This window comes from Apostichopus japonicus, chromosome 11, assembly GCF_037975245.1.
Source record: "Apostichopus japonicus isolate 1M-3 chromosome 11, ASM3797524v1, whole genome shotgun sequence".
Taxonomy (NCBI): Eukaryota; Metazoa; Echinodermata; class Holothuroidea; order Aspidochirotida; family Stichopodidae; genus Apostichopus; species Apostichopus japonicus.
In genome coordinates this window covers 26,240,351-26,266,931 of record NC_092571.1, presented here as the reverse complement: position 1 = coordinate 26,266,931, position 26,581 = coordinate 26,240,351, and the positions used below count along the sequence as shown (strand labels likewise).

Genomic DNA, 26,581 nt, shown 5'->3' with positions numbered 1-26,581 from the left:
AACCAAGCACAGTAGTTACTCGTACCCCTGGCTTTAACACGTACGTTCCTAATAATCATTCTTTGAAGCTCTGGTCAACGAATTGTAAAGACAGATACAGTTTTTAAATACCACTCTCTGAAGCTCTAGTCAACGAATGTCGTCCTTTGGATTACAGGTTTTTTCCGAATTAGTCGGGTGAGCAAACGAACTGTTTTGTATTAGTTTTACCGAGCCTAAATCGTCCAACACTGATCATGACTCCAGTTATCTCGTATATATGAGGAGTAAATTAGGTCTTACTATACACTACAGTAGCTCCCACTACCAGTATAGCTTACCTGTGTAGGCAAGTCTATTTGCCCAACTGCAAATCGAATCGCGAAGAATTGTACAAATCATCACCATGAAAATTTGCAGCTACTGTACTGCATCTAACAATTACTGAAGTTTAAAAAAACAATTTTTAAATGGCAAAAGTTATAATATGGCTCAATTACAAAGTATACAGGGTGAACTATAGCCAGCTAGACTAGGCCTATAAGCACAACATCAATTTTGATACGTTTAACATTAAACCCTCACAAATCCATTGCTATCAGTCCAACTCCAAGCTGTATTTTTACAACATTTTCTTGAGAAATGACTCTTCAATAAACTGGGATCCTCTGTGAGATTTCCACTTCCTAAATGAAATTAAGTAGGCCTACGATAATGTGAATGCCTGGAGAATATACATGTGTGCTATTTTAGTTAGTTTTAGCAAAATTTTCATATCTATATATCTTCTGATTTCATTAGTCAGTAGTGTTTATAACCTCAAGATTCTAGGCACATATATATTGTAGGAATTATGCAGGTGTTAGAAAAAGAAACACAGTTTATTTTTACCGCTCATCACATATATATATATATTTTTTTTTTTGGGGGGGGGGGTTTCATAGTTAGCCCCTCTATAGTATCAGTGCCCCAATGTTTTAACTAAGAATATTGAGGTATTGTGAATACATACCAGGGTATTTTGAACATACTAACAAGGGAGCCACGGCCCCTCATGCAGTCCCTAAAAAGGCCCACCACTCAGATCATTAGCTCCCCCACCCCTACCACTGATAGGAACCTTTTTGGCGTGTAAAACAAATAATGATTATTGATAATCTAAGAAACCTAACAATAATTTGCACCTAAATTCCCCATATGAAGTTCCCATCAGCATGTATCTAGGCTAAACTGCTACCATATCAGAATGCCCTAGCATGTATCTTAAATTACCTGTGTAAAACAATGAATAAAAAAGCTTATAAAGTAAAGTAAAGTCCTACTTTTTCCCCTACAAAGTGATTTTACTGCATTAATTTTTCTAAGAACACATGTTCTTAGAAACAAACACGTAAACTGTACTTTTACCATTTTTTTGGGAGTGTAAATTTCTAAAACATGAGATCTTTTTGAGATGCAACTCACAAAGCCTGGGAAGTGCCATTTTCGGCAATCTGGGAGGCATTTTTGGCCAAAAATTAGTTTGCTACGCTAAACACCAACAAATCGTGGCACTTCACTTAGATATTCATGATGGCCCCTTTTGGTAAATGGCCCACCCACAAGAAATTTCTCAAAACAGGTTCTGATATATATACGCACATCAAAAGCATCACCGTGGAACAAATTAGGAGGATACATAATGTTTCTCAATGTACCTCAACTTTCCCACTAGGAATTCTACCCAGACTATATCCATGCCATTGGGTCAATTCCTCAGATGCATTATGCAAACTCAATGGGAAAAGGAAAGAATTTATGAACTGAAATGACATGTTTACATTGTTGTACAAGTTTATCAGGGACAAATGATGTTGAATGTCATCGATGGGTGCAATGTTGTCAAAGTGTCAGTTAAAAGTAATAAGCATTCATATATACCAATGTCCAGGTTAACAATGAAGCCTCAATATGCATTAAATCATGACGGTCTTTGAAGCATTCCTTTCTTTTTTTCTCTTCTTTTTTTTATTGTGTATATGATCAATAATCACAAAATCATGTAAATGTACTTTTTTGTCAAAATTTTTACCTATTTGCAGAGACCTAATAAATCAAACCAAAGCAAACTTGTGCTCCATCAAACCAATTTATTGCATCAAAGCATTGTACATGTGTGGATAAAGCAGATGTATATACTGAATCCATTCATGACTGTATTAATAATTGGGCTTAATCCTGGTGTGCATGTTTCACGCAATCACGATACGCCTACCTTGCACCTTTATTTTTTAATGTTTTGCAGAATAAGGCTTCCCTAGCATATATCAAGCTGTTATATTAGAAGGACACTTAAATTTAACAACTGCAGGCCTGAAATGTGGATTTTGTAATTAAATGAGATTTGTACAGCTTACACATTTTGTAATACAAATAATATATCGATAACAATCCTGAACTACAGTTTACCTTGTAAGTTTATTGTCGGCTATCTTTAGAGCCTGCACAAAAGTTAACATAAATTTCTCTGTTATTCTGCAAGGATTTCATGGCTAGATCATCCTATAGCGATGCAATGATTGTGACATTGCAACACATATATGTTGTGAACTCTTACTCTAAAACAATTCAAATTCATTTTAAGATAACTCCAGGTCTCCTCTAAGAGCATTTTGTGGTGTGCTGCACAATCCCCCCCCCTCCACCCCCCCCCCAAGATCTCTATAGCTGCCATGAGCTGGAAGGCGGTAAATTTGATTTCAAGTACCTACTTACGGCTATTTAATCCATGCATTTAAAACAGATGCCAAACAAAAGGGTAAAACAACACTTTAAAGAGGAAGCTTTGTATTTTTTACTTTATGTAGCTGTTCACGATGTGCTTTCCATTGTAATATTATATTACATATTAATATTATGTTACCTACGGATATTATATGCCGTGAAACATTAGAAGTACTGTACACTACGAAGACACAAGAAGGCTTCGCTCATGGTTCAACGATAAGATCATGTTTTAAGGTGTTGTACCAGCTAGATGACGAGATGGGAAAAGAGAATGAGTACATATTACCCACGAGGTTCTTACTTTTATAAAGGCAGTACTGCATGCTTGGAGAAGATACATGGTGGTGAATGGTACCTACAGTAGGGAGGGTAATGTTGGGCTATTACTTGAAAGGTGGTTCTCAACATACAAAATGTGCACATGGTCTACGCAGCTGAGACTTAAAGGCATTGAAGACTCGCCCCAAACTACGTGCCGCCATCTGAAAAAGTTAACTTCCTGTTGCTTGCAAGTGAAGTTTTTTTCTTGTCGCTACAAAATGCAGACAGTAATAAACAGTGGCGTCGCCAAGGGGGGGCCAGGGGGGGCACGTGCCCCCCCTGGAAAACCCAGTGCCCCCCCGAGTGCCCCCCCATCTGAGATTTGGGTTGGTAAAAAAAATATATATATATTTTGTTATATTCAACTCCCATCATCTGAGTTGGTTTTTCATAAGGACAAAGAAGCACAGTAATTCGTATTTTCTTCAAATGAGCTGCGAAAAAATGAAAAAGTTTATCCTTGAACGTCGGTTATCGAAGTCGTGACCTGCGCCATCACAACAGGTGTCGATATTTACATTGAATGTGTCAGTGCTCACGCCATACCAGCGGATATACACTTCCGCTTCGCGAGCTACATGACTGTGAGAAGTGAGGGTACTGCAATATGTTGCCTTGGTCTGAGGTTGACAGGTTAGGAGCTGACGAAATGTGAGAATGTGAGGGTCCGCAGGCACCATACTTGCCTATATTTGTGGACCCATATATTAACCCTGTTGTGTAGGGGGTGCAGAGGTCATTTGAGGTTAGATGCTTGTAGGAACAAATGGCGAATGTTCACACCTGCATACTGAGCCATACTCGATGTGTGATCAAACTTTGGATTGCATGGTGAGATCCCTGATAGGAGCCAATAACGATGCTGGAACCTGTTACATCTTAACAGATAATGGGCGAAAACGAGAAAGACAAGAAAGGAGTCGGGGGTCATGCACACATTAATTCAACAAATGTAGGTTCTATTGATATAGGGTTAGGCATAATATCGACAGCATGTGGTTCATATCCTCTGCAAAATTCTGCCCCTTGTTAAAATCATTACCTCAAAAATAGCAATTTCTGGAGATATCTTCAGATCGAATTTAGTATCAAATGTGGCAGCATTTTGCATCTAGCCCATCCTCCGTATGCGAAAATTTTCCAAAGGGGAGGGGGGCAGTGGCGGCGGAACCGGGGGGCTTGGGGGGCTCAGCCCCCATTGAAAAAGTTGAGGGGGCAAATGCATGATAAGCCCCCCCCCCAATATTTACTAAGGCTCCGAAACGTGCATCTGCCCATTTTTCAATGAATATACTTGTCGATCTGTCCGATGCACACGTATACTATATAGGTGTAATAATTTTAGTAAATGCTGGGGGACCCTCGGCCCGTCCCCTGGCTATAGACCACATTGTCACCCCAACGGCGTCTTCACGCCCCGTGAAAAGTGGAAGCAGTGAGTGTGAGTACCGGTAAGCGCAACACAACTTCGTCTTAGGCCAATGACTTGCTTCATTTCAGCCAGTTCTCCAACATCCCCTTACTACACTCAAAAACGTCTTTGCGAGTACACTACGAGTAATAGCTACTCTCTTAAAACACCATCGAATATACAAATTACATTGTTTTTACAGACTTTTACGTGCAATCTGAGAAATTGCAGGCAAGAGACCCATATTTTAGGGCAAGGTATTCGCAGCATAAAACACTCGGGAAGTGCCGTTTCCGGCCATCTGGGGGTTTGAAAAACCCAAAAATTTCTTGTACGCTCCGCGCCAACCGATGGTGGCGCTCCGCTTAGATAGTCTCTACACATTAGCCCCCCCCAATAATTTTCCCGTTCTACCGCGCCTGGAGGGGCACCCCCTCCTCTTAGACCCCTCCCCCAGGACGGCGATCCGTATCCACCTAAGTGCCCCCCCATCAAATGCTGGTGCCCCCCCTGTGCCCCCCCAGACTGAAAAGTCTGGTGACGCCACTGGTAATAAAACGTGATACCTTGTTTTCTTTTATCTATACCTGAGATGTCCATAGCTGCTTTGTACACTATTTTGTGGGTATTGACCTTAGCTGTATGTACTGACTATACACTAGTGTCTAATTACCGATTACCGATGGAAGCAAGCTGTGTGTGTATATTATGGTGGTGTCTAACACTTCTGTTACATCTCATTCGAAGCTAGGTCAGATTACCGACATTAGATGTTTCTTTTTGCAAGAGTCTTCACACCTTTTAAAGGCATTGAAGACTCGCCCCAAACCGCGTGCCGCCATCTGAAAAAGTTAACTTCCTGTTGCTTGCAAGTGAAGTTTTTTCTTGTCGCTACAAAATGCAGACGGCATTAGACGTTTCTTTAGCATGAGTCTTCACACCCTTTAAAGGCATTGAAGACTTGCCCCAAACCGCGTGTTGCCATCTGAAAAAGTTTAACTTCCTGCTGCTTGCAAGTGAAGTTTTTTTCTTGTCGCTAAAAAATGTAGACAGTAATGAAACGTTATATACCCTGTTATCTTTCATCTAGACCTGAGATGTCCACAGCTGCTTTGTACACTATGTTGTGGGTATTGACCGTAGCTGTATGTACTGACTATACTCTAGTGTCTAATTACCGATGGTAACAAGCTGTGTGTCACACGTTTTTGGGGTTTTACATATATACCGAATATGCTGATGACCTTTTGATCGAATGGGAGACCTGTGTCTAGACTGTGGTTTATTGTTATATAGTATACATGTATGTATATATAGTGCAGGTGGAATTTCATATACATGTGTGACTATATACAGTACTGTATGATTATGTACTTTATGTAACAGCTGTGCAAATCAAATCTGTTCCAGTACAATACTACACTGATTTTGTTATCAGAAGATTAGATCTAAAGTACTGCACTGTCAAAATATGGTATTCCTTCTGTAGTGGAAAAGGTAGAGAAGCTGTGTTTTTAGCAACTACTGTAGCAACAATGAACAATTAGTATAGAGGTACATATCAAATATTAATATGTATATGTTGATATTTCTAACTTTACCGTACTATAGCAACACATCCATAGCTTTGCTTATACTTAAAGGGAGTGAAGACTTGCGCACAAAGAAACATCTGATTGTTGCTTGCAAGTGAAGTTCTTCCCTTGTCGCTACAAAATGCAGACAGTAATGAAACGTAATACCTTGTTATCTTTTATCTAGACTTGTCTACGCAGCTATGCACTGTGCTGTGGGTATTGACCGCAGCTGTATGTACTGACTGCACACTAGTGTCTAAATACCGATGATAGGAGGGCGTTGTGGTCAAGTGGTTAAGGCAGTGGACTTGTTATCTAAGGATTACAGGTTCGAGCCCTGGCCAGATCATTGCGTTGTGTCCTTGGGCAAGGCGCTTTATCTCCATTGCCTCTCTTCACCCAGGTGTATAAATGGGGACTTGCGAGGTAACTTGTAAATATAGTTGCGTGCGCCGGTTTGTGGCTGCACCCTATGGGAAGTCCCCCGGGGGACACGTGGTTGTGGTGCACTGTGGTGCCCCAGGAGAGATTGATTGAATTGTGCACACTTTGGTGTGTGGGTGTGACAAGTTACCAATGACCAGGGGTTAAGTTGTAAAGTCATGTGAGGAGGCAATTAGCCTCATACAAGACTGTAAACCTTCAACTTTAACTTTAACTTTATAGCAAGCTGTGTGTGTATTTTCTGGGATCGATGGTGTTGTTTAACACTTATGTTAAACCTCATTCGAAACTAGGTAAGATTACTGGCATTTGACATTTCTTTTTGTGTATTTATTAGTACTTATGTAGGACTCTGATTCAATACTTGTGCCATTTCGGTGCCTGGGTGAGTGGTTGTACAGGATGAACCTGTTATCTGTGTTTGGATTTTAAACTTTGACCTCCACAGTAACTCTCTACAACAGAAACCCTTCACCTTTCTGTTGCTGCTAGCAAAGAGATTGTATAGGTGAACCTAGGGTAAGGGGAAGGTGAAGAAATGGTCAAATGCACTCTGTTATAAATTTAATGTAACATTTCAGGGAATAACTTATCCAATATATATGGCATCCCAAAAATGCTTCCCAAAATGGTCAAATTGTTATACAAATTCCAAGGTACTGTACATAGAATTGTTTTACACAGCCTGGTACCAAGGACGTAGCCAGAAACTTGAAAGGGGGGGGGGGAGCAGAATTTTAAAAGGGGCACATCTCACAAAAGCATTATTACATCTAATGGAGCACCATGATGTACTTTAATATGGCCCAAAATGCCTCCCATGTTGCAGGAAATAAACAATAATAAGAGTATTGTATCAGTAGCAGACAAAGTTTAAGGGGAATTCGATCATTGAGAAGGGTGGCTTAGCTTCCTCTAACCTGAAAAGAGTCTGTAATGATATTTCCTGCTGTTAGTTAAATTTTTATTTTATTCAGTACTGAAAGGGGAGGAGCTATACCGGGCTATATCCCTGCCTGGTACCGTATTGCATTTAAAGGAGACAATTGAAAAGTCAGAGCCTTTTAGGACTGCTATAAACTTGCACACTAATTAGTTATTCACTGCATTGAAAATTTTTTAAATTTTAAACACTCACAGTTGAAGTCATTTCAGCTTAAAATTTGCTTTATGTACAATACAGTGCAATCATAATTGTGTACATTCACTGCATATAACTGTACATTTAGTGAGTTAGTTGGATGTCTTCTGTACAATATGGCTCAAGTATTGAAATTGAAACTATATGTAGTCAGTATAAATGCATGAAAGTGCCAACATCAATGAAAAATTAAATACAAGCTACCATTTTTAGGTAAGCATGTAAGATCCAAAAAAGAATTTAACTTTGAACATAAAATACATACTGTACAGTCTGTTGCACTCTTTCTGGCAAAACAAGTTATTTTTAAAGTCACATATAGAATATCTTTCTAGTGACACATTTACAGTTATCTTGTGATACCTTCCTCAAACTAATGATCAAATTTAAGCCCTTCTCATAAAACAAAAGGCCAGAAAGAATTGCACAGGACTCAAAATAAATAACTGACAACTTCTTTTCAAGGTACTGTACTTACAATCTACAGTATACTGTACTGTAGATACTTTCATGTTAACATTTTCAATTACTACAACAATGTACATCTTATAATGAAAGACAGTGCAGTCCTTAGTCGTAAATCATAACAAGTAACAATAATTTGTAATGCCTATTCAGTATATCCAAGACCTCTCCCCCCCCCCTCTTCACCCCACAACCCCCAGATAATGTCCTCTGTACGAAACATGTCCAAAATTCCTAAGACCTGGTGATCGACCTACTGTACATACGCACATATTGGACATTCTCCATTTTCTCTTTCACTAGCTGAGTCTTGTAGTGAAAGAAAAAAAGAATGTTGAATTAGCACACAAGAACTTTTGTATAACATCCAAAGAATTTAGAATTTGTCATTTCTTGCAGTATTGTGCAGTAAAAAAAAAAGTGGGAAAATTAAATTATATATAGCCATAAAACAGCTCATGAAGTACGTGAGTTTGCAATTGTTCGACCAGTGAGTAATTCAAGCAAGGAATTGTACCAAAAAATTACATTATGTAAGACTTGCAGTTTTCTAAACTTTGGTCTCCAATTGTTACAGAAAATGTTATTTCTGAAACAAGAAATTTTCATCGACTCTTCACTTCCAATTAAGGAAATTAAATATTCTCATATTCGGGACTGTTGGCAGTTGCTACCAAGTACAGTGCTGTCACCAAGTATCCTAGTATAGCCTACTGTATATGTATAGCTTATTGGTAGAACTTTGTACCATGGAGCTATAACAGTTTATAGCTCCATGGTTGTACTAAGTAAAGTGCATCCTGTGACCAAGTATGAAAATAAAAATATAAGTCTGGACCAAAACCCTCAAAATTGTGATCATAATTTTGGATATATTTTCCTAATTTAACTACTTAGTCATGCCATGAAAATCTGTGCAAATTAAAATTTCTCATTGGTTTCAAACCTGGATAAAAAGCTACATAGATGAATAATCAACTTTATCCAATTTAATCATAGAAAAGTGGTTTCATTTTACTACAAGTGCAGTGTGAGTCCAAATATTTGGTATTTTGTTAAACAAAAAACCAGATCCATCCGGTAATATCTGGCCAGCCCCTCAGCGGTTTCAGATTTCTTGATATGAAATGTGGATTGTTTGAACTGTGTGAACTTTGTACTCATGAATACTCCACCCGTTTTGACCTGTTTAATCTTGAACTTTATTGTTCCTATACTGATATGTCCCTATCCACAGAGTGCATTTGAATTACATACAGTATGAACCTCCATGTGTGATGTGTACCATATTAAGAGAGGTGGTTTTTTTGTACATTAATTGTAATGATTTTTAAACTACTGTAGTTATAATGTATTGCAACTTAGGGAGTTCAGCAGCTAAAGTAATGCCTCACTAGAGGTGAATGCAAGGAAAGTTAATGATCAGCTTGGTACAGTATGTACAGCATGTATGTGCAGTATATACTCAAACAAATAAATGTTAACACTATAACACACTGTATAGAGCTATCTAGCATACACTGAATTTTTTGTACAACAGTACATTGTGTATGCACGTACACTTACCATCAAGGGTAAACTGTAGAAGTGGTATACAGTATAGTACAGTATGTGCATGGAATTTGATTTGAACAGCTTTCTGTTTGTCTTTTTTTGAACTTTGAAAAAGGGATAACTACGACATTTTATCAGATATGATAAATCTTTTATGGTCATATAAACAGTACTTTAGTTTTGCTACAAACATGAATCTACAGAAAATGATCAAAGTTGCTTCAACATTTAGTTAAATACTAAAGCAATTGAAAACAAATCATTGAATGACCAGTAGTATGCATTGACATTTTGATTGTCAATGCATTTAACTATAAACCTACCTCTATGCTAAACATTTTTCAATTTGATTTGTAACTATATTTCATTGTTGCATTATTGTTTTTGCTTTTTTTTCTACTCATTTTTATATGTATGGCGCTTTTGACAACTATTTTGTTTATAATTAGCGCATTATAAATCTTAGTTATTATTATTATTATTATTATTGTTCAGATTTGTCAAATCGGCCGTGCAACCAATAACAAGTCTATGGGAAAGCCGACTTGCCAAGTGCATGCAAGAAACGACTAGAATGTAAGTATATATGTTATTATAAGTAATTTGATCCTGGTCAACTAGTTAACTTTCTCTCCTTCCTCTGTACATTTATAGTTTTTCATGTATTGTAGCTGGAATACATACAATCCTAGCTCGGTCAGACATACCCTGTACACTACAGTCTTACAAGGATAATCAGACACTCCATATTTTGGTTTTTATTTTGTTATAATATTAATATAATTGGAAGTTAAGACATTCAGAAGTCTTTAAGATTGCTTTGCAGGTTCATTACTGTACATGAATCATTTACAGAGCTCATGACTGAATTTGGCCCAAACCTCTCTACTCGATTATCATGTATAAATTTACCTAGGGGGTTCAAATTGGGGTGTGCTTTTAGTCTGCAATTTAACTGATCTTCAAGTTTTAGCTAAATGTTATAGTCATTGTCAGTTCAGACAGGCCAAACCAACATATTTCATCTCCATGACTGTCATCAATGTGGTGACAAAGGAGGGTGGGGGAGGGCTCGGGGGGCAGTAATTTACATCTAACCAGCATGAAACTACAGTATACCTTTCAGTGCAGTATTGTTGTGTATGCATGGACAGTATATGCATGGACAGAACAACATCAGTTGTTCAGTGTGTGGAAATTATGATTATAAAGGCTACATGATTATGAGTTTTCAGGATAATTTACTACATACATCTGGACAGTCTATGTAGTCATCGGTTTGCATTGATCTTTTATCAGACTTCTTCCATCAGTCAGTGTGTGTGTAGCGGAGCTAAATTAAGATCTCTCAGTCTCTATATAAATTATATGTGCTTGGTGAATGGAGTGCTACAGTAATATGATTGCCTTCAGTGAATTTACTGTTTAATTGTACGATTATCACTCTAAATGCTTTGAACATGTACAGTATACCACAGCATATACAGTAGTATAAACTACCATTTTAATGGTTAGCTACTCCATTGAAATTATTTGACTTTACCAGTGAACATTGGTCTTTAATCATGCCACTAAAGCATGTCATGTTTGTGTGACTTAGCATTATAAACAGTATTGTACAGTGTCAAGTTTTATTGACTTTGCCAACACAGAGAAATCTATGTAGGCTAAGCCTGATCAATGACTCATCATAATTGAATAATTGCATATCTCTTGAGTATGCCGATGTATATACTTGACTTCAGTGTAATAGAAGCACCAACAATTTTAAGGATGGGCATATAATTCTCTTGTCCTGTAATTACTAAAGTTATGTTTTGTGGTGTGGAGGGGGGGGGGGGGTACGGCCCTCTGTGCCCCTGCAAGCTGACATGGGGCTGCTCTTGAGCAACATTTGTGTTTCAATATGTACTGTATGCCCATGTTGCATGCTTAATTATCTTAAATATTGTCAGATCTATTTTTCCAAGCATTCACGTATGATGCAGTGTTGTGTTAATTGTAAGTCCTCAGTGTAACCATCACTATTATAGTAAAGCTGTGTATAGCCACAAAGAATAAATTACCGTGTCTTTAAGATTATTTTTTGCGAGTAAATCAAATTCATTTAATTTTCTAATTTTCATGTTCTGACATTTTGCAGGGCAATTCCCACTTCAACTATTAAAACGGCTACTAAAGTGTTAATTCAAGTGAGTATATTCAAATCTATACACAGAAATTTAACCTGTATGTGTGACCATATATCACATGTTTAATTGCACAATAAATTGTTGTCACCCTTCTATTGAATTTCCTCAATATCACCTTCAGCAAGAATTAGATCCAAGACCTGTGTCTATAACCACAGAATATTTTAACCTACAAAATGGGAACTTCAGACTTCTTAACTATGTTAGTGCTGTACTGTACAGTACTTTTAACGATCTAGAGTAATGTCGTTAAATTTTCTTGTCATCAAGAGATTTGATTTCTTGTCATCAAGAGATTTCACAGCCCAACATATGTATGTATGTATGTATTTTAGATCCTCCAGCAAGCAGGAACTTGCGAAGAAGCCTCATTGGCTTATCAAAGCCGCAAGTTGACCAAAGTCAGTCTCTTACATTCATATTTATGATTATTTATGATTATGAATTGTCAATTGTCAACAACTCTGTAACATTGGACGACATGCATACATTAATCTTGGAGTGACTTGAACCAGGGACCTTAATGATTGGATGCACAGGCGTTATAACCACTGACCTAACACTCGTTAATGTATGTTTTCAATGAAGTTCACATTTGTAAACTGCTCGAAACGCTGTCTTCCAAGACCTTTCTATGAAGGATAGTCTTAATATTCCCTGTGGTTTCCTTCCTTAATCTGCTGTGGAAGAGTTACAAATTACACTCTAATTTCATCACCTGTTACATGTGCAAACGCAAGCTGAATGAATAGAATTTTCATTTCCTCTATTTATTACAAAATAAAAGGATCAACAGGAACAACAAAGTCTTCATCAGAGATATTGAAGGAAAAAAAAATTCTGTGTCAGAGAATAATTTAGTCTACAAATTTAGTGTAGCAGTTTGTTCTGAACTGTGTCATATAAAAGGCTATCATGGTTCCTGTCTACGAAAGATGCTATACAACTTTTCACATGTATAGCAGTTTTCTCATATTGTGTAACATTTTACCATAAATTTTTTCTTGTAAGTCATGGTTATTTTTGGAAACTCCCTTCCATGAAATTTAGGGAGGATATATAGGCTGGCGGAGATATTTTACAGTGCAAGTTACACAGTCACTTTTAACATGCACAGCTTCAACTGTGCCTTGAAAACCGCAATCATGCATCTAGGAAAATTACTGATGCCGCATTACATTGCTTTGGGTTTCTTGGTATTGTCCTTTCAGTTTTTAATGGGAAATATAAACAATTGTGCACAACTGTTGGCCAACCTTAACACAGTGTTGTACTGCTGTATGCCTATGTGTGGATTGAAAACCTTCCTTACTGGTTTCAAACCCTTGGGCAGACAACAGTGTCCATTAAGGCTAATTGGTTAGGGTGTCTGCATATATAAAGTGGGAGGCCCCGGTTCGAATCCCGGTGGAGACTGGAGCTTTTTCACTGTTCTAGATTTTCCAACTCATTGTTTATATACAGTATATATATGTGTAGCTTAAGGAACTCTCATATTATGCAACATACTTAACATTCCAATATATCAATAATTACTATTGTGTACTATCGTACAGTACATATATGAATCAATGTCACATGTTGTTCATTTTGTACAGGTGATTGCTCTTAGCAGCTATGCTGGCACTGCTCATGGTTCAAGTTTGTCGAAACTACCTGTACCAGAAGTAATTACCACAGCCACAACTAATACAACACAGGGACCAATAGTACCTAATGATGTGACTAATCTTGAGGAGGTATTGTGTATATATTATATCATATTTTTGGTTGTACAAGTTAATAATATTCTACCAGCCAAGGAGGGGCTAAGATGATAATGCTGATCTCTGTCATCTTATTGTACCTCCAAGGATTAATCAGCCAGACATGACCGGGTAAAGACCTCAAACATTAGCGCCCTGTTAGAAGTTATCAAAAGTACTTTTGTAGGGTGCCTCTGATTCTACTTAAAGTTCCCAGCCAATGAGGAATAATAACATAGACTAATAAGTAAAATCAGGAGGAAAAGGAAGGTTTCACAGTCACAGAAAACTGCTCTATGCCCAACAATCTCTTAATGTTTTACATCTGTTTATTAGGTTTAAACTTTACTTTTTTGTCATTTTGACAAATCATGTGATGCCTGCAAACACTGTTATGAGTGATTTTCCACCATTTGTATCCACATGTGTCAAAAACTTAATAGTGTCCACACATTTCCTAAATTCCCATGAAACATGTTGAAATACAATATTCAACTTTGTATGTGAAGTTGGTTCCAGAGTGACAGGTTTTTCCAGGGTCTGTTATTCCTGTGTTTTTCTATTTTGTATGTGAACTGTGATTACAAGTACGTGTTGTCGTAATTTTTGTTTTTGTTTCATTGCAATGTATAGATGTCTCTTTTGTGTAAATCTTGCATGGAAGTTAACCACATTGCATTTTTTCATCTGTTCAATTTTCTTTCGCAATCTCTAGCCACCTGACTGTCATGTGAACCCATTGGACCCTAATTTTTCTGATTCAATTGGGAATGAACCTTCCTATTGCCCTGCGGGCAAGCGCAAGGGATCAAACGATAAACCATGCCTGGGCCCAGACAGGTAAGGTTTTCCCCTCAATGACCGTGGTCACTTACAGTATATTCAGATATTTCAGAATCTCCTTGTATCTGTTCACACTTCTGATTTGTTTTCTAGTGGAGTTCTCTCCCAGCATAGTAATAATAGCAACTGTAAAATTGATAGATTGGATATTTTTGAACATTTCATTTATCAAAAAGGTTGTATTTATTTGAACATTGCACTTACATTTTGAACATTGCACTGAAATTATATTAGATTTTACTTTAATGATTATCTTGCAGTTTAAACAGTCGATGAATTGGAAAGATTCATAGTAAGAATTTTCAGATGAAAATGTGAAATGTTGCCTAAAGCGATTGATTTTAGCAGTATTGATAAGTTATGGAGGAAAGTATGTCTTGTTCTGGAAAAGTGGAAGTACAAAAGGGCCCACGCTCATTGAATAAAACCAGTCATGGCAAAAATCGGGGGGAGATTGCCTAGTTTAGAATCTCCATAAAGTTGGAGGTCTTACAGTTTATGTACAGTGTAGAATATCACCCGGATAAAACACTCTGGGAGAGGTACTATACTTTACACATGCTTACATAGGTGTGTGTTTACATTCATTCACACACCAGCATTGTATGCAGAGATTATAACCTATGAACAACCATCAATTCCATGTCAAGAGCACATTAACACCACTGGTCAGCTCAAACAACAGAATGTGGGCTCGCAGTGAAATTATGACAACAAAGTTTTTAATGTGTAATAATTTTGGTCATATCTGCTTGATATATGTAAATTAAAGTGGATGTTGTATTCTTTTCTTTGACAAACAAAGCTGCTGCCTCTGTGATCCTGGGACTTACCGATCTCAGGAGAACATCTGCGATACGTGCATCCCTCATACCAAGTGTAAGAGAGTAAGTATAGCTACAGGAGGTACCAAATTAATACAACTTATATGAAAGTAAATGACTAATGGAAAACTGACTGGGAAAGTTTAGACATTGATGGAAAGGAGCAAAATAATTAATGTGCTAGAACAGGATTTGAACCAGAGACTGCTAGATTACAAGACCATGGCTCTACACACTAAGCTATTCCACCCCTTAGTTGGTAGTGATTCCTATATAGCCATGTCTTTTGCTGAGGGCGCCAGTCAGAAGCCACAGTAACTTGCATATTGTGTAACCTGGGAGTAAACACTCCCCAAGCAGGGAAGGGATTTTCGTGAGAAATTTGGCTTTTCATACATAATAATATGTAAATGAATGTATGGAGGAGCACTGACTTGGAAATTCTAGAGAATGTAAAAGAGCAAAGAATATTATGGCTAGAACGGGTTCGAACCCTGTCCTAGCTCAATTTGAACTGATGTGAAAGCAAGAGGAAATGAATGAGTTGCAGTTGATGAGAAGGAAGAATGAATTGAAGGAGGATTAAATGGGGAGTGAGAAAGAAAGAGGGATTAGAAGGATTAGAAGGATTAGGAGATTTATATACCATTTGAGTGTGGATGGACATCATGATGAGTGAAGAAGATGATGAGGATGAAGGATGAGGATGAGGATGAAGTAGATGATGGAGAAGGACATGATAAGTGAAGAAGAGGGGAAGGGCTGGAGTCGCTAAAGTGACTCAAAGAAGTTTATGAAATAACTCCCCAAAGAGATAATATATTGACTTGAGTAAATGAATCCACTCAACTTGACATCCACTTGACTTGACATTAATTTTATAGTGACTTGTTTTTTACAACTCTGCATGGGTAAGATTGTGGCATAATGACCTATTTTTTCACCTTTTTATCACAAGCAATGCATGTTATCATGTATACTATAGTTTCTCAGGACTGTCCATGTGTTTCATTTGCTATGATTTCTAATTTATAGTAAATAGTAGAAATATTTCTTTCATAGTAATTTTCTTAGCAAAGATTGTAAAATAGACAGGTTATAGGGGGTCAACTCACAACATTTAATTTTTTGTATTAACTTAATAGTACAAAAGCGAAGGAGATGCCTTTAGTGACAGTGTTTGCCTCCAACCTGTGGATCCACCCGACAATGAAGAAACAGAATTTGTCACTGACAGTGATGGAGAGTCCCAGACTGACATTCCTGACCCACAAGACAATGTCACTGAACCAGAACTTGTCGATACAGGCCAAGTGACCAAAAGTAAGTTCTTCTCTTCAGGAGCAATATTCTAATTGTATAGCATTGGCATAATTGCATCTCACCACCTTATGACAGGAATCCAACAAAATAAGTTCGCTAATGTTTTGTGCAGGTGTCAGAGTAAGTTTGAAGGTTACCAGAGGGCAATTAAAGTCTGAAAAGCTTGTCATGCAAAGCAATAACTCCAAAGGGTTGGTTGGATGAAATTCATACATAGTGAGTTGATCAACATTACGGAGTCCAATTAGAACCTTATTGTTTTCTGTGGATAACCTTAAGTGAAACCGTTGCACTCACAATATTTATCAAAAGTAAAAACTGGGTACACTTCACTCTTGGTATAAGGATCCACTTCATAAACTTGGAAAGGAATCACTACGCATTGTGTTGTTCTGGTATAAGTACAGTATCAACATTGTGACAGATATAAGGCATTGGAGCTTCCCACAAACCTTAACACATGGTTCATTACTGCAGCAGCCTATCCAATCTCGTTATATCACTTCCTCCAGTGGTTGGTATGTAGTTCGTTGGGCCATTCAACAAAGCCATTTTCAGTCATCTAATAGGTAGATAGGTTAATTCCCTTGACCTAAGGGTCACCATATGGGCCCATTTGGCCAACCTATGGGTAAACGTACTGTATGCAATAAAGGTATAAACGATGGACTATTCCCCAACCATACAAGAAACTACATTTTAACTGGCATTTTGATTATTGTTCTGTGTCACCACCAAATTATGAACATCAAACAACAAAAGGTTACCAAATGAATGATTTCATCTTGTTGACAACCATAATTAACAAATTACACTGTCTTAATACATTGGTACCATTGTAACCTGAACTAACTGTGTTCTTATTAATTACATTTGTGGTTTTGGCAAGGAAAGGGATGCCGGGAGAGAAATTAACTTTTTCTTTCACAATCTGCTGTATTTGAAGTTTATCGACAAGTTCTTTAATTGTCAAAGTTGCTTGTCTGATCTGACATGCACTCTTTGGTCCCATCCACTCTTTCTTTCACACTTGCAACAAAAAAAAAAAAAAAAGCTAGTGGGTAATTGTTTTGCACAAACTACTATGAGAACTGTTTGAATTTGAAGTCTATCATTTTCTATTGTACTAAAATGGTACAATCAGTGATTGATTAATTATCCATTAATGCGATGCTTGATAATAAATATTACAATAACAGGGAAGAACAAGCCTAGGCTTTAGGTAGATTTGACACTATTGAAAGTACGGTGTTCTAGCCCTCTGTAGGCTAATTGCTTATTATAGTTTTGGTGAAGCGTAACAGATTAAGTTTGTGTAGTAGGTATCCTAAACAATTTATACTGCAACACATCACAATGCATATTGGACAGGTGTGCTGGAGGTGGTGCTCAAGTCAATTACACCTATCATGTCTTATTAATCAGACGTTGTTTTACTTTTTTTGTCTCTTATCCAGATGTGATGACATGTGGAGAGCATTCTCCTTGCCTGAATGGTGGCACCTGTGTAGCCATAGTTCATAGCTGGGAAACTTTTTGCCATTGCCCTGTTGGCTGGAAAGGTGTTCGTTGTGAAGAAGGTATTCCATTTAAAGCTGAAGTAAAGTTATGTTCAGAAAATAAAGAGAGATATTATCATCAACTGAAACAGATTTAATATCATGCAATAAAAATCAATTGAATAATTTGTTGTTACCTTTATCATCTAAAGAAGACTAGTACCTACAACATGCAGTAAGTGTAATTCAAGAAAATTGCAGTTGCAAAGCAGTTGGCATATTTCATGAAAGATTAGAAAGTTATCAATGTTTCTGGAAAGTTTATGGTATTGCAGGTATCAGTGACATGTCATGTCCTCTTCCATGTACCTCCCCCTCCTCCCACCTCTTCTCCCATCCTCTTCCATGTAGCTCCCCCTCCTCCCACCCCTTCTCCCATCCTCTTCCATGTAGCTCCCCCTCCTCCCACCCCTTCTCCCATCCTCTTCCATGTACCTCCCATTTCCTTCCACCCCTTCTCCCATCCTCTTTCATGTACCTCACCTCCCACCCCTTCTCCCATCCTCTTCCAAGTACCTCCCCTTTCCTTCCACCCCTTCTCCCATCCTCTTCATGTACCTCCCCTCCCACCCCTTCTCCCATCCTCTTCCATGTACCTCCCCTTTCCTCCCACCCCTTCTCCCATCCTCTTCCATGTACCTCCCCTCTCCTCCCACCCCTTCTACCATCCTCTTCCATGTACCTCCCCTCTCCTCCAACCCCTTCTCCCATCCTCTTCCATGTACCTTCCCTCTCCTCCCACCCCTTCTCCCATCCTCTTCCATGTACCTCCCCTCTCCTCCCACCCCTCCTCCCCTCCACTGCCAGACCCTTTTGTTAATCCACACCAAACTGTTCCAACTATGCATTGTACTATTTTTGATGACTGATACAAGGACAAAAGAGAAGTGAAAAAAAGTGAAGGAAATGGTGTGTCAGCATTCTGAGTTATGTTTGGTTAACATGTTTCAATAGGTCACCCTGGGATTCATCCCACATGCAAGACATGTCACAACTTGTCAGTTTCTATTTTGTGTTTCTTGGTATTTAGTTGCTGATCATTGAAAATATAAATGCAATGTAAGTATTTGGTTTTCTTCAATTTCTTTTTTTGCCCTATTTTCTTGCACTAAGTTTAAATTTGTCAAATTACCAGCTAAATTGAAGGTCATTTAATTTGTCATTTGATGTTGCAGAGTCACTGCCGGATAAATTTTCAATCCCTTGGCTGTATTCCCTGATAGTGATACTGCTTGCCGCCTTGCTGCCGCTGATCGGTTGGTTTTGTGGCTTTCTTTGTGGGAAAACTAAATGTGAGTCACAAATGTTTATGTTTCTTCAAATAATGTGTTCTTTTGGGATAATAAGGCTTGTCATGAAAAGACAGTAATAAAGGTTATTTTGCTCCCTCCTTCACATGCAGTATGCGTCTTGTGATCTGCTGAAGAGCACATTACTAGTGGTCGATGCCTCTTCCGTGTTCTTCAGAGCATGAGAATTGTTAGATATGGAGAAGTTCTTCTGCAGAATTCCTGCCATACTTTACTGAGGAGCAGGGAAAGTATGGGGAAGGGATCAAACCAAAAGGTCTAAATTTAGCCAGTCAAAAACCTTATTCCTTTCCAGTGGCGTAGGAAGGTACTTTTGAGTGGGGGGGCTGAAGACTGATGGCCGGCCTGGGGGAGGGGTCTAAGGGGAGGGGTGTTCCCCTCCCCTTTGGAATTTTTTGCATTTCCAGGTAGCCTCAGATGCAATTTGGTGCAATATAGCACACTTCAACACCCACTCCATTTTGTAAACTTAATTTTGTATTTTCACCAGGCCTTAGATGCAATTTGGTGCTCCAAATGAGATTTTTTTTCTCATTTGGAAATGAAAAAGGGGTTTTCTGACTTGCGAAGCGGGGGGCGGAATGATTCTTCCGCCCCGCCACATTTTTCACTGGGGGGCTGGCGCCCCCCAGCCCCCCCGGTTCCTACGCCCTTGTTCCTTTCATATTATAAGTCACAAATGCTTTTTGCATTGTTTGACTGTTTATCTGATAAGTTTGGTTAGGTAAAGAATAGGGCACATATGTTCATTGAAGTTAGTATTGTCGTTTGTGAAATGAGTCACTCAAGGTATTGAGGCATATAAATTACAGCTGTAATCAGAAAGCTCTGAAGCTTTGAAAATGATATCTTCATGTTAAAAGAAGTTTCTCCTTGGTGTATTAGATATGTTGTTGCAATTAGTCTAATAAGTCTGTCATATGACAGCTAGTTGATGACCATTTTAAGTGTGGATCGATCTGCAAGTTTTTTGGGGCACTTTTCTTTTGTCGATCTATTCTGTTTAGATCTTTGGAGATCATCTGTACATCTCCATCTGTACATGTGCTAGTTGTGCAAATATATTTCAACAGATCTAGTCTTGAATGATTACAAACGAAATTACACGTCACTAGCAATGATTGCAGGCATAAGTCTAGTGTGGCAGTTTTCAGAGGAAAATATGTATATCCTATGGTTAGCTGTTTCATTGAAACAATTGTCTCCTCTCATGGATGAAAATATGTGTTCTAGAAAGATTTTTAAAGTTCCAGCTCAGCAATTCTCATGCTCCTTTTTCTTTCAGTGGGATGGTATACAGTGGCCCAGATGGAATCTGGTAAGATATGAAAGGAGTTATCCGCTATTGTATCTTGATAGGAGACAAGTTTAATATTTATATCAAATTTTCATTCCTGCAATACATGCAGTATAAAAGTACATACAGTTCTATGTTACAGAAAGTTATCACAGGTTTTCCAGCTTAAAATATGAAAAACCTTTAAAAAAATATATATATATAAAGAGGAAATAAGCATCTAAAGTAGTGATTGATGTTGATTTGAGCATGGATTTTGCAGTATTTTTTACACAGTCTGTTTATGTAGAGTGTTTTGAATCCCTAAAATGTTATATTTGTAGTAAAGAATTGAAGTACTTACATATTTTGCAATAATGTGGTGGAATAGGGCTCAATATGGGGATGGGGGAAGGGAGGCAGCAAAATTGTAATAGCAGTGTGAGATGCGACTTGGATTTAACGAAGCAAACCACAAAATCACCTCAAATTCCACTATGTAAATGTTTATCAACAAAAGAACACTTTTGAATCTAATTTTGTTAAATTTCTCAGTAAATGTACACTTTCTATGACAGCTGTCTTAATTTTGCAGTAATAGGTCACTTTGGAAGTGCACTAGATTGCAATATATGTAAAAAATTCCTGATCCAGTTGTGTGTAAACATGGTTAATGCAAATGTTGGAATTAAGTTACAGCTCGACACATATTGCAGCTCTATGACTTTGATTCTACCAATTTTTACTTTGGATCCTGAATTGATCGTAGCTTTGCTTCCTTGAATTCTTCAATTTCCTACTTTTTTTCACAGATATAGAAATGAATCCAGTTAAGATGAGAAAGAATGGAAGTGATGATGGTAAGTTTAAAAGTCTCGTTATCACAAAACAAGGTTCATACTTTTCTACTCATTTGGTTTCCACGTTTGTAGCAACATCAAAATGTAGAGGTTTGTTTAAATGGCTCTTTGTAATGGCAATTAAATCTAGTGTAAAAATGCACCTCGGGCTCCATCCAAATCCTAAAAGTCATGAAAGCAAAATAACTTTAATAATTACCAGTTTAATGTTTGAATTATCAGAAAAATCTGAGAGGGGTCTCTTTTGTTGATTTCTTTTGAAGCCTTCTGATATAGATTTTTGGTGACACTGGACAAAAGGTTGTCCAACCAATGCAGCTTTATACTGTGCTAAGTTGAACTTCAATATTTGAAATGGTTGAAGAAAGAAATGAAAAGTAAAATTGATATGCCTATAATTGAATAAATTGACAGTTAACACTTTGAGGAAGTCTCATTTGCACCTTGTTATAAAGTGACCTTTGCTAATATAATAATACAGTGAATTAATAAACCAACAATCAGAGACTAGAAGTAGCTGCTGTAGGCACTTAAGAAAAGAGTTTCATCGCAATCAAATTGAACAAGTAATGAGATGAGTCTAGAGGTATAACTTTTACAGGGTTTGAAGACTCGCTCAAAAAGAACGTCTAATGCCGGTAATCTGGCCTAGTTTCGAATGAGGTGTAACAGAAGTGTTAGACACCACCATCGATCTCAGAAAATACACACACAGCTTGTTACTGTCGGTAATTAGACACTAGTGTACAGTCAGTACATACAGCTGCAGTCAATACCCACAGCACCGTGTATAAACGATACAGCGATGGATATCTCAGGTCCAGCTAAAGATAACAAGGTATCACGTTACTGTCTGCATTTTGTAGTGACAAGAGAAAAACCTGAAAAACAGGGCGGCACGTGGTTTGGGGCGAGTCTTCAATGCCTTTAAAGTTAGAAAGATTAATGATCCGGTAGCTGGTTCCACAGACAAGGAGCAGAGTAGGCAAAATATAGTACCCGTACTCTTTTAAGCCGATTGAGAAGAGAAAGGTAGGCCTTGGCAGAGTAACAAAGACAACAGGCAGGAGCATATAAATGGGAGTACCCTCCTAGTACTTTAGGAAATGAAGCAATGCAATGACTCAACCTCTAGCCATCTCTAACATTTTAAAGTGAGACCTTTCAAATACATTATTTCTCTCATTGATTAGTAATTTCATTTTATTCTTGGTATGAACTAATTTATACGTAAATGTTTAACTTTATGTCTTGGTGGGAATAATTGCTGTTTATGCCAAGTTTGTGCCAAGTTTAGTCATCAGTGACTGACCTTGCCCAACCCATTGTGTAAACATTGCATCTGTTCCGTCGTTCCAGCTGTGGTTGGGTTGTGAACAAAGAGAACAGGAAGTATGATGACTTGCATTTTTCACTTCATAAAAGTGCAAAGTCACTGGTCTAATGTTTCTCCCGGCAGCTAGTACTGAGTTAATGAGCAGTAGGAAGTAATTATATTGTTGACTCGTATATCAATAGTTTACAGGAGCTATTACTACTATGATGTACAACGATGTATAAATACATACAGTAATGGTCATACACATATTTGACTGTTGCAATTAAAGTTTCATCATAATCATGTTATGCATAAATTTCTTGATGTCCTTGTGTTATTTGTACCCTTTCTTTTGTCCCAGTAAGACTGTGAAGTCATCCCTCACCAACCACCTTCCCCTGTGGTGACACTTTTTATATTTTTCGTATGGACATTGCCCTCTTGTTCTTTTTCTGTAAATCTTATTTTGGGCCAAAATGGAAGTTTGGGTATAATTTAAGTCAGCATTCATCCATCTCCCAACTCTTTCCAACCATTTTCAAAACTCCCCCCTCCTCTCACTCCCACCCTACCACTCATAATTTCCTACCACCCCACCCTACCCTGCATTTTTCCAAAACACATACACATCAGATCCTACATGTAGTTTACTGTAAACCAAAGAAAAAAATATTCAAGTCTCCCTTTTTTTTATCTTTAACCACATAACAGATCAGAATTCATTCTGTAACTTTGTAACTTATTAACACCTCATCTCTTCAAAGAAATGTTTCAAGATGAAAGTTAGGTGTGTCTGTAATGCGAAGGTCATATTCAAAACTCCAATTCTTCCCCATCAAATAAGTAAGTAAAAGTGACTGAGTATATGATGTCACATTTAGACTTATGTTTCCAGTGTTATCCTTAACATTGTGATAAAAAGATTTGATGTAGGAGTTGTTCCCTTCATGTTGTGTCTCCATACATTGCAATACACTAATGGATGGATGGATGGATTTGCTTCATTCAATTTTTTTGTTACAAAGGATATTTTAGCAACTTTTTTGGCCCCTAGGAAATCCTGGGCAGAAGTTAGCCAAGCTAGATGACATCAATGCCCCTCCTATCTCCCACTCTGGCAGCTGACCATGAGAGTTAATTAAATGATTTTTCCCTGCTGACCACAAGATCAAATCTCCAGCTACATTTGCTTTGATGCATTGTATGGAATCACTGAAGTGCGAATAAATTATTGAAGCCTAATTGTGCAACTAACTGGCCTCTACTAAGGATGCTTTGTAGTGTAATGTACATGAAAGGCCAAACCGATGTGAAATCACGAAGATACAGGGCCGATCAAGTTAGCCAGGCCAGACAGAGCGGAATATTGTTAAGACTGTGTATCTATTATGCTTGAACCCGAATGCTTAGGCATATATGGTCAGGTTGGACATGTACACCATTAGCATAGGGCAGGAAAATACGCTAATGTTAACCTCGGAACATTTCCTTTGTCATATTTTGAGACCATTTATAAAATGTCCATTCCAAATATTTCCATTCCAAATATTTCATATATATTTAAATAGAATGCAAATGATGACGACGTTCATGTTTCAGTAGTTTGTGCACTATGGACAGTCTCGTTCAAGCCAAAACAATGATTTTGTATGAAATTAGCTAGTGAAACTTTAAATATTGTGATTTATTTTTCAGAAAGAGAAGTATATCTTTCTGAGTCTGTAGATCTGATCAGAACACAGATTCATGAATATTTTAGTACTGTTTTATATCAGGCCAATTATCAGTCATAAGCATGTGACCATTTGTTCATAAGCAGATATGTCACTTAACTTCTTTCTTTTTTTATCACAGTGGTTGCTATAATATTCTCATCTTTCTCTCTCCTCTTCACAGAATCGGACAGATGCGGTTTGGAGAACACTGCAACCTTGCCTGGATAAGCCAAAGGACAGTGAAGACGCGACCAAAAAAAAAAAAAAAAAAAAAAAAAAAAAAAAAAAAAATTAGGCATGGACAGGATAGCTTCAACTTCCTTCTCCTCTTGCAAACAATGTTCTTGTATAAGTTGAAATAAACCATTCGTAGTGATAGTGATAGTGATGTAGTGATATGGGTACCATTGACCAGAAAAAGGGATCAAAGTGAATATCTGATGCTTGTCTGAAAGCTTCGTCAGTCTCACTACAAGCTAACCCGAGCCAAATTTGTGACTGTCGTTCCCTTCTGTTCTGCAGTCGATATTGGAGTGTTACGGAGTGTATACGGAGTGTTAACTCAGTGGTTAACGCCAGTACCTTTCAATCATAAGGTCCCCGGTTCGAGTCACTCCCAGATTAATGTATGTCGTCCAGTTACAGAGTTGTTGACAATTCATAATCAACAATTCATAATCATGGACGTTAAAATATGAATGTAAGAGACTGACTTCGGTCAGCTTGCGGCTTTGATAAGCCATGAGGCTTCTTCGTGAGTTCCTGCTTGCAGGAGGATCTTATATACATACATATATACATACATATTCACAAAGTAAAGGCTGTTACAGTAGCTCTACCATCATAAGAGAGCCTGGTGGCCGATTGGCTAAGGCGTCGGACTCGCGATCCAAGGATTGCTGGTTCGATTCATGCCTGGTTCATTACGTTGTGTCCTTGGGCAAGATGCTTTATCTCACTAGCCTCTCTCCACCCAGGGGTTAAATGGGTACCTGTGAGGTAACTTGTCATTGGGCGCAGTATATAACTGCAGCCATCTGGAGGGATTGTCTCTGAGACAGGTTATCATTGACCAGGGGTAATATAACGTCTGTAAAGCGCTTTGAGACCTATTGCTGGTGTAAAGCGCTATATAAAAAGCAAGTATTATGATTATTATAAGCGCTGTTGCATGATGTTATGGGCCAGCTTTACCTCTTACATATTCACGATCATACATCTACTGATTACGTCATTTCTACATCATCGCCCTCGTAGTCCTTGAAGGAAGTACCGCGTCCTGACACCAGTCAGAGGTTTATACACCCTTGTTGGGGAACCATCGCCTCTCACATGGTTCCAATAACATGGTTCTTCATTACTACGTTCTGTGTATCCGTTGAAGTTTTGACTGAAGGATCTTCAAGTCTTTAGTAACTGTCTTTTTCATCTAACTTTCTCATCACTTCAACTACGGAATGGACTTGTCAGGCTTTTCCATAACATATCTGACATCAGTATCCAGTGAATTGAAGTGGATCCCATTATAACAAGTAGAACTGTCCTTAGATGAACTCAATCATTTATTAATTCCGCGCCGCGCCTTTTGATGAAGCACTCTCTATCTCGGATCTTCGCAAAGGCCCAGCTGTACTACACCATCGAGTTCATCGACTCCAGACCCAGTCTTTATAGACAAGTTATGTTTTTTCTTCTATGTGGTGCCTTAATTAAGTTAACTGTACTCTCTGTCATTCACTTATTTGTACTGTTAACACCCTTGGAACCTCTTTCTGCCGTAATACAAATTATTTACATGTGGTTTCCATAACACATTGTTGTAAACTTGGATAGATTGAGTATTAACTGGAGTCGCAAACATGTAACCACAAATATTTATGATGATTTTGGATATTTTAATCGAAAATATCAAATCTGAAATAACAATCAAGTATGAAAGCAAAAAAATAAAACAAAAA

The 26,581-nt window shown here is 37.9% G+C and overlaps 1 protein-coding gene across 3 annotated transcripts; it reads left to right on the top strand.

Annotated features, from left to right (window-relative positions):
- On the top strand, positions 1-26,581 carry LOC139975665 (uncharacterized). 3 transcript variants are annotated; one of them, XM_071983758.1, is made up of 12 exons: positions 1-177; positions 10,154-10,234; positions 11,802-11,850; positions 13,449-13,571; positions 14,311-14,435; positions 15,244-15,325; positions 16,408-16,585; positions 18,043-18,165; positions 19,320-19,436; positions 20,740-20,772; positions 21,543-21,590; positions 24,805-26,581. In XM_071983758.1, the coding sequence occupies exons 1-12, from the start codon at positions 137-139 to the stop codon at positions 24,849-24,851; spliced, it is 1,047 nt and encodes a 348-aa protein (XP_071839859.1). In that variant the 5' UTR covers positions 1-136; the 3' UTR covers positions 24,852-26,581. The 3 variants fall into 3 exon arrangements, with proteins under 3 accessions (XP_071839859.1, XP_071839858.1, XP_071839860.1); XM_071983757.1 differs by having other exon boundaries at positions 13,449-13,589; XM_071983759.1 differs by lacking the exon at positions 1-177 and adding an exon at positions 9,527-9,552 and having other exon boundaries at positions 13,449-13,589.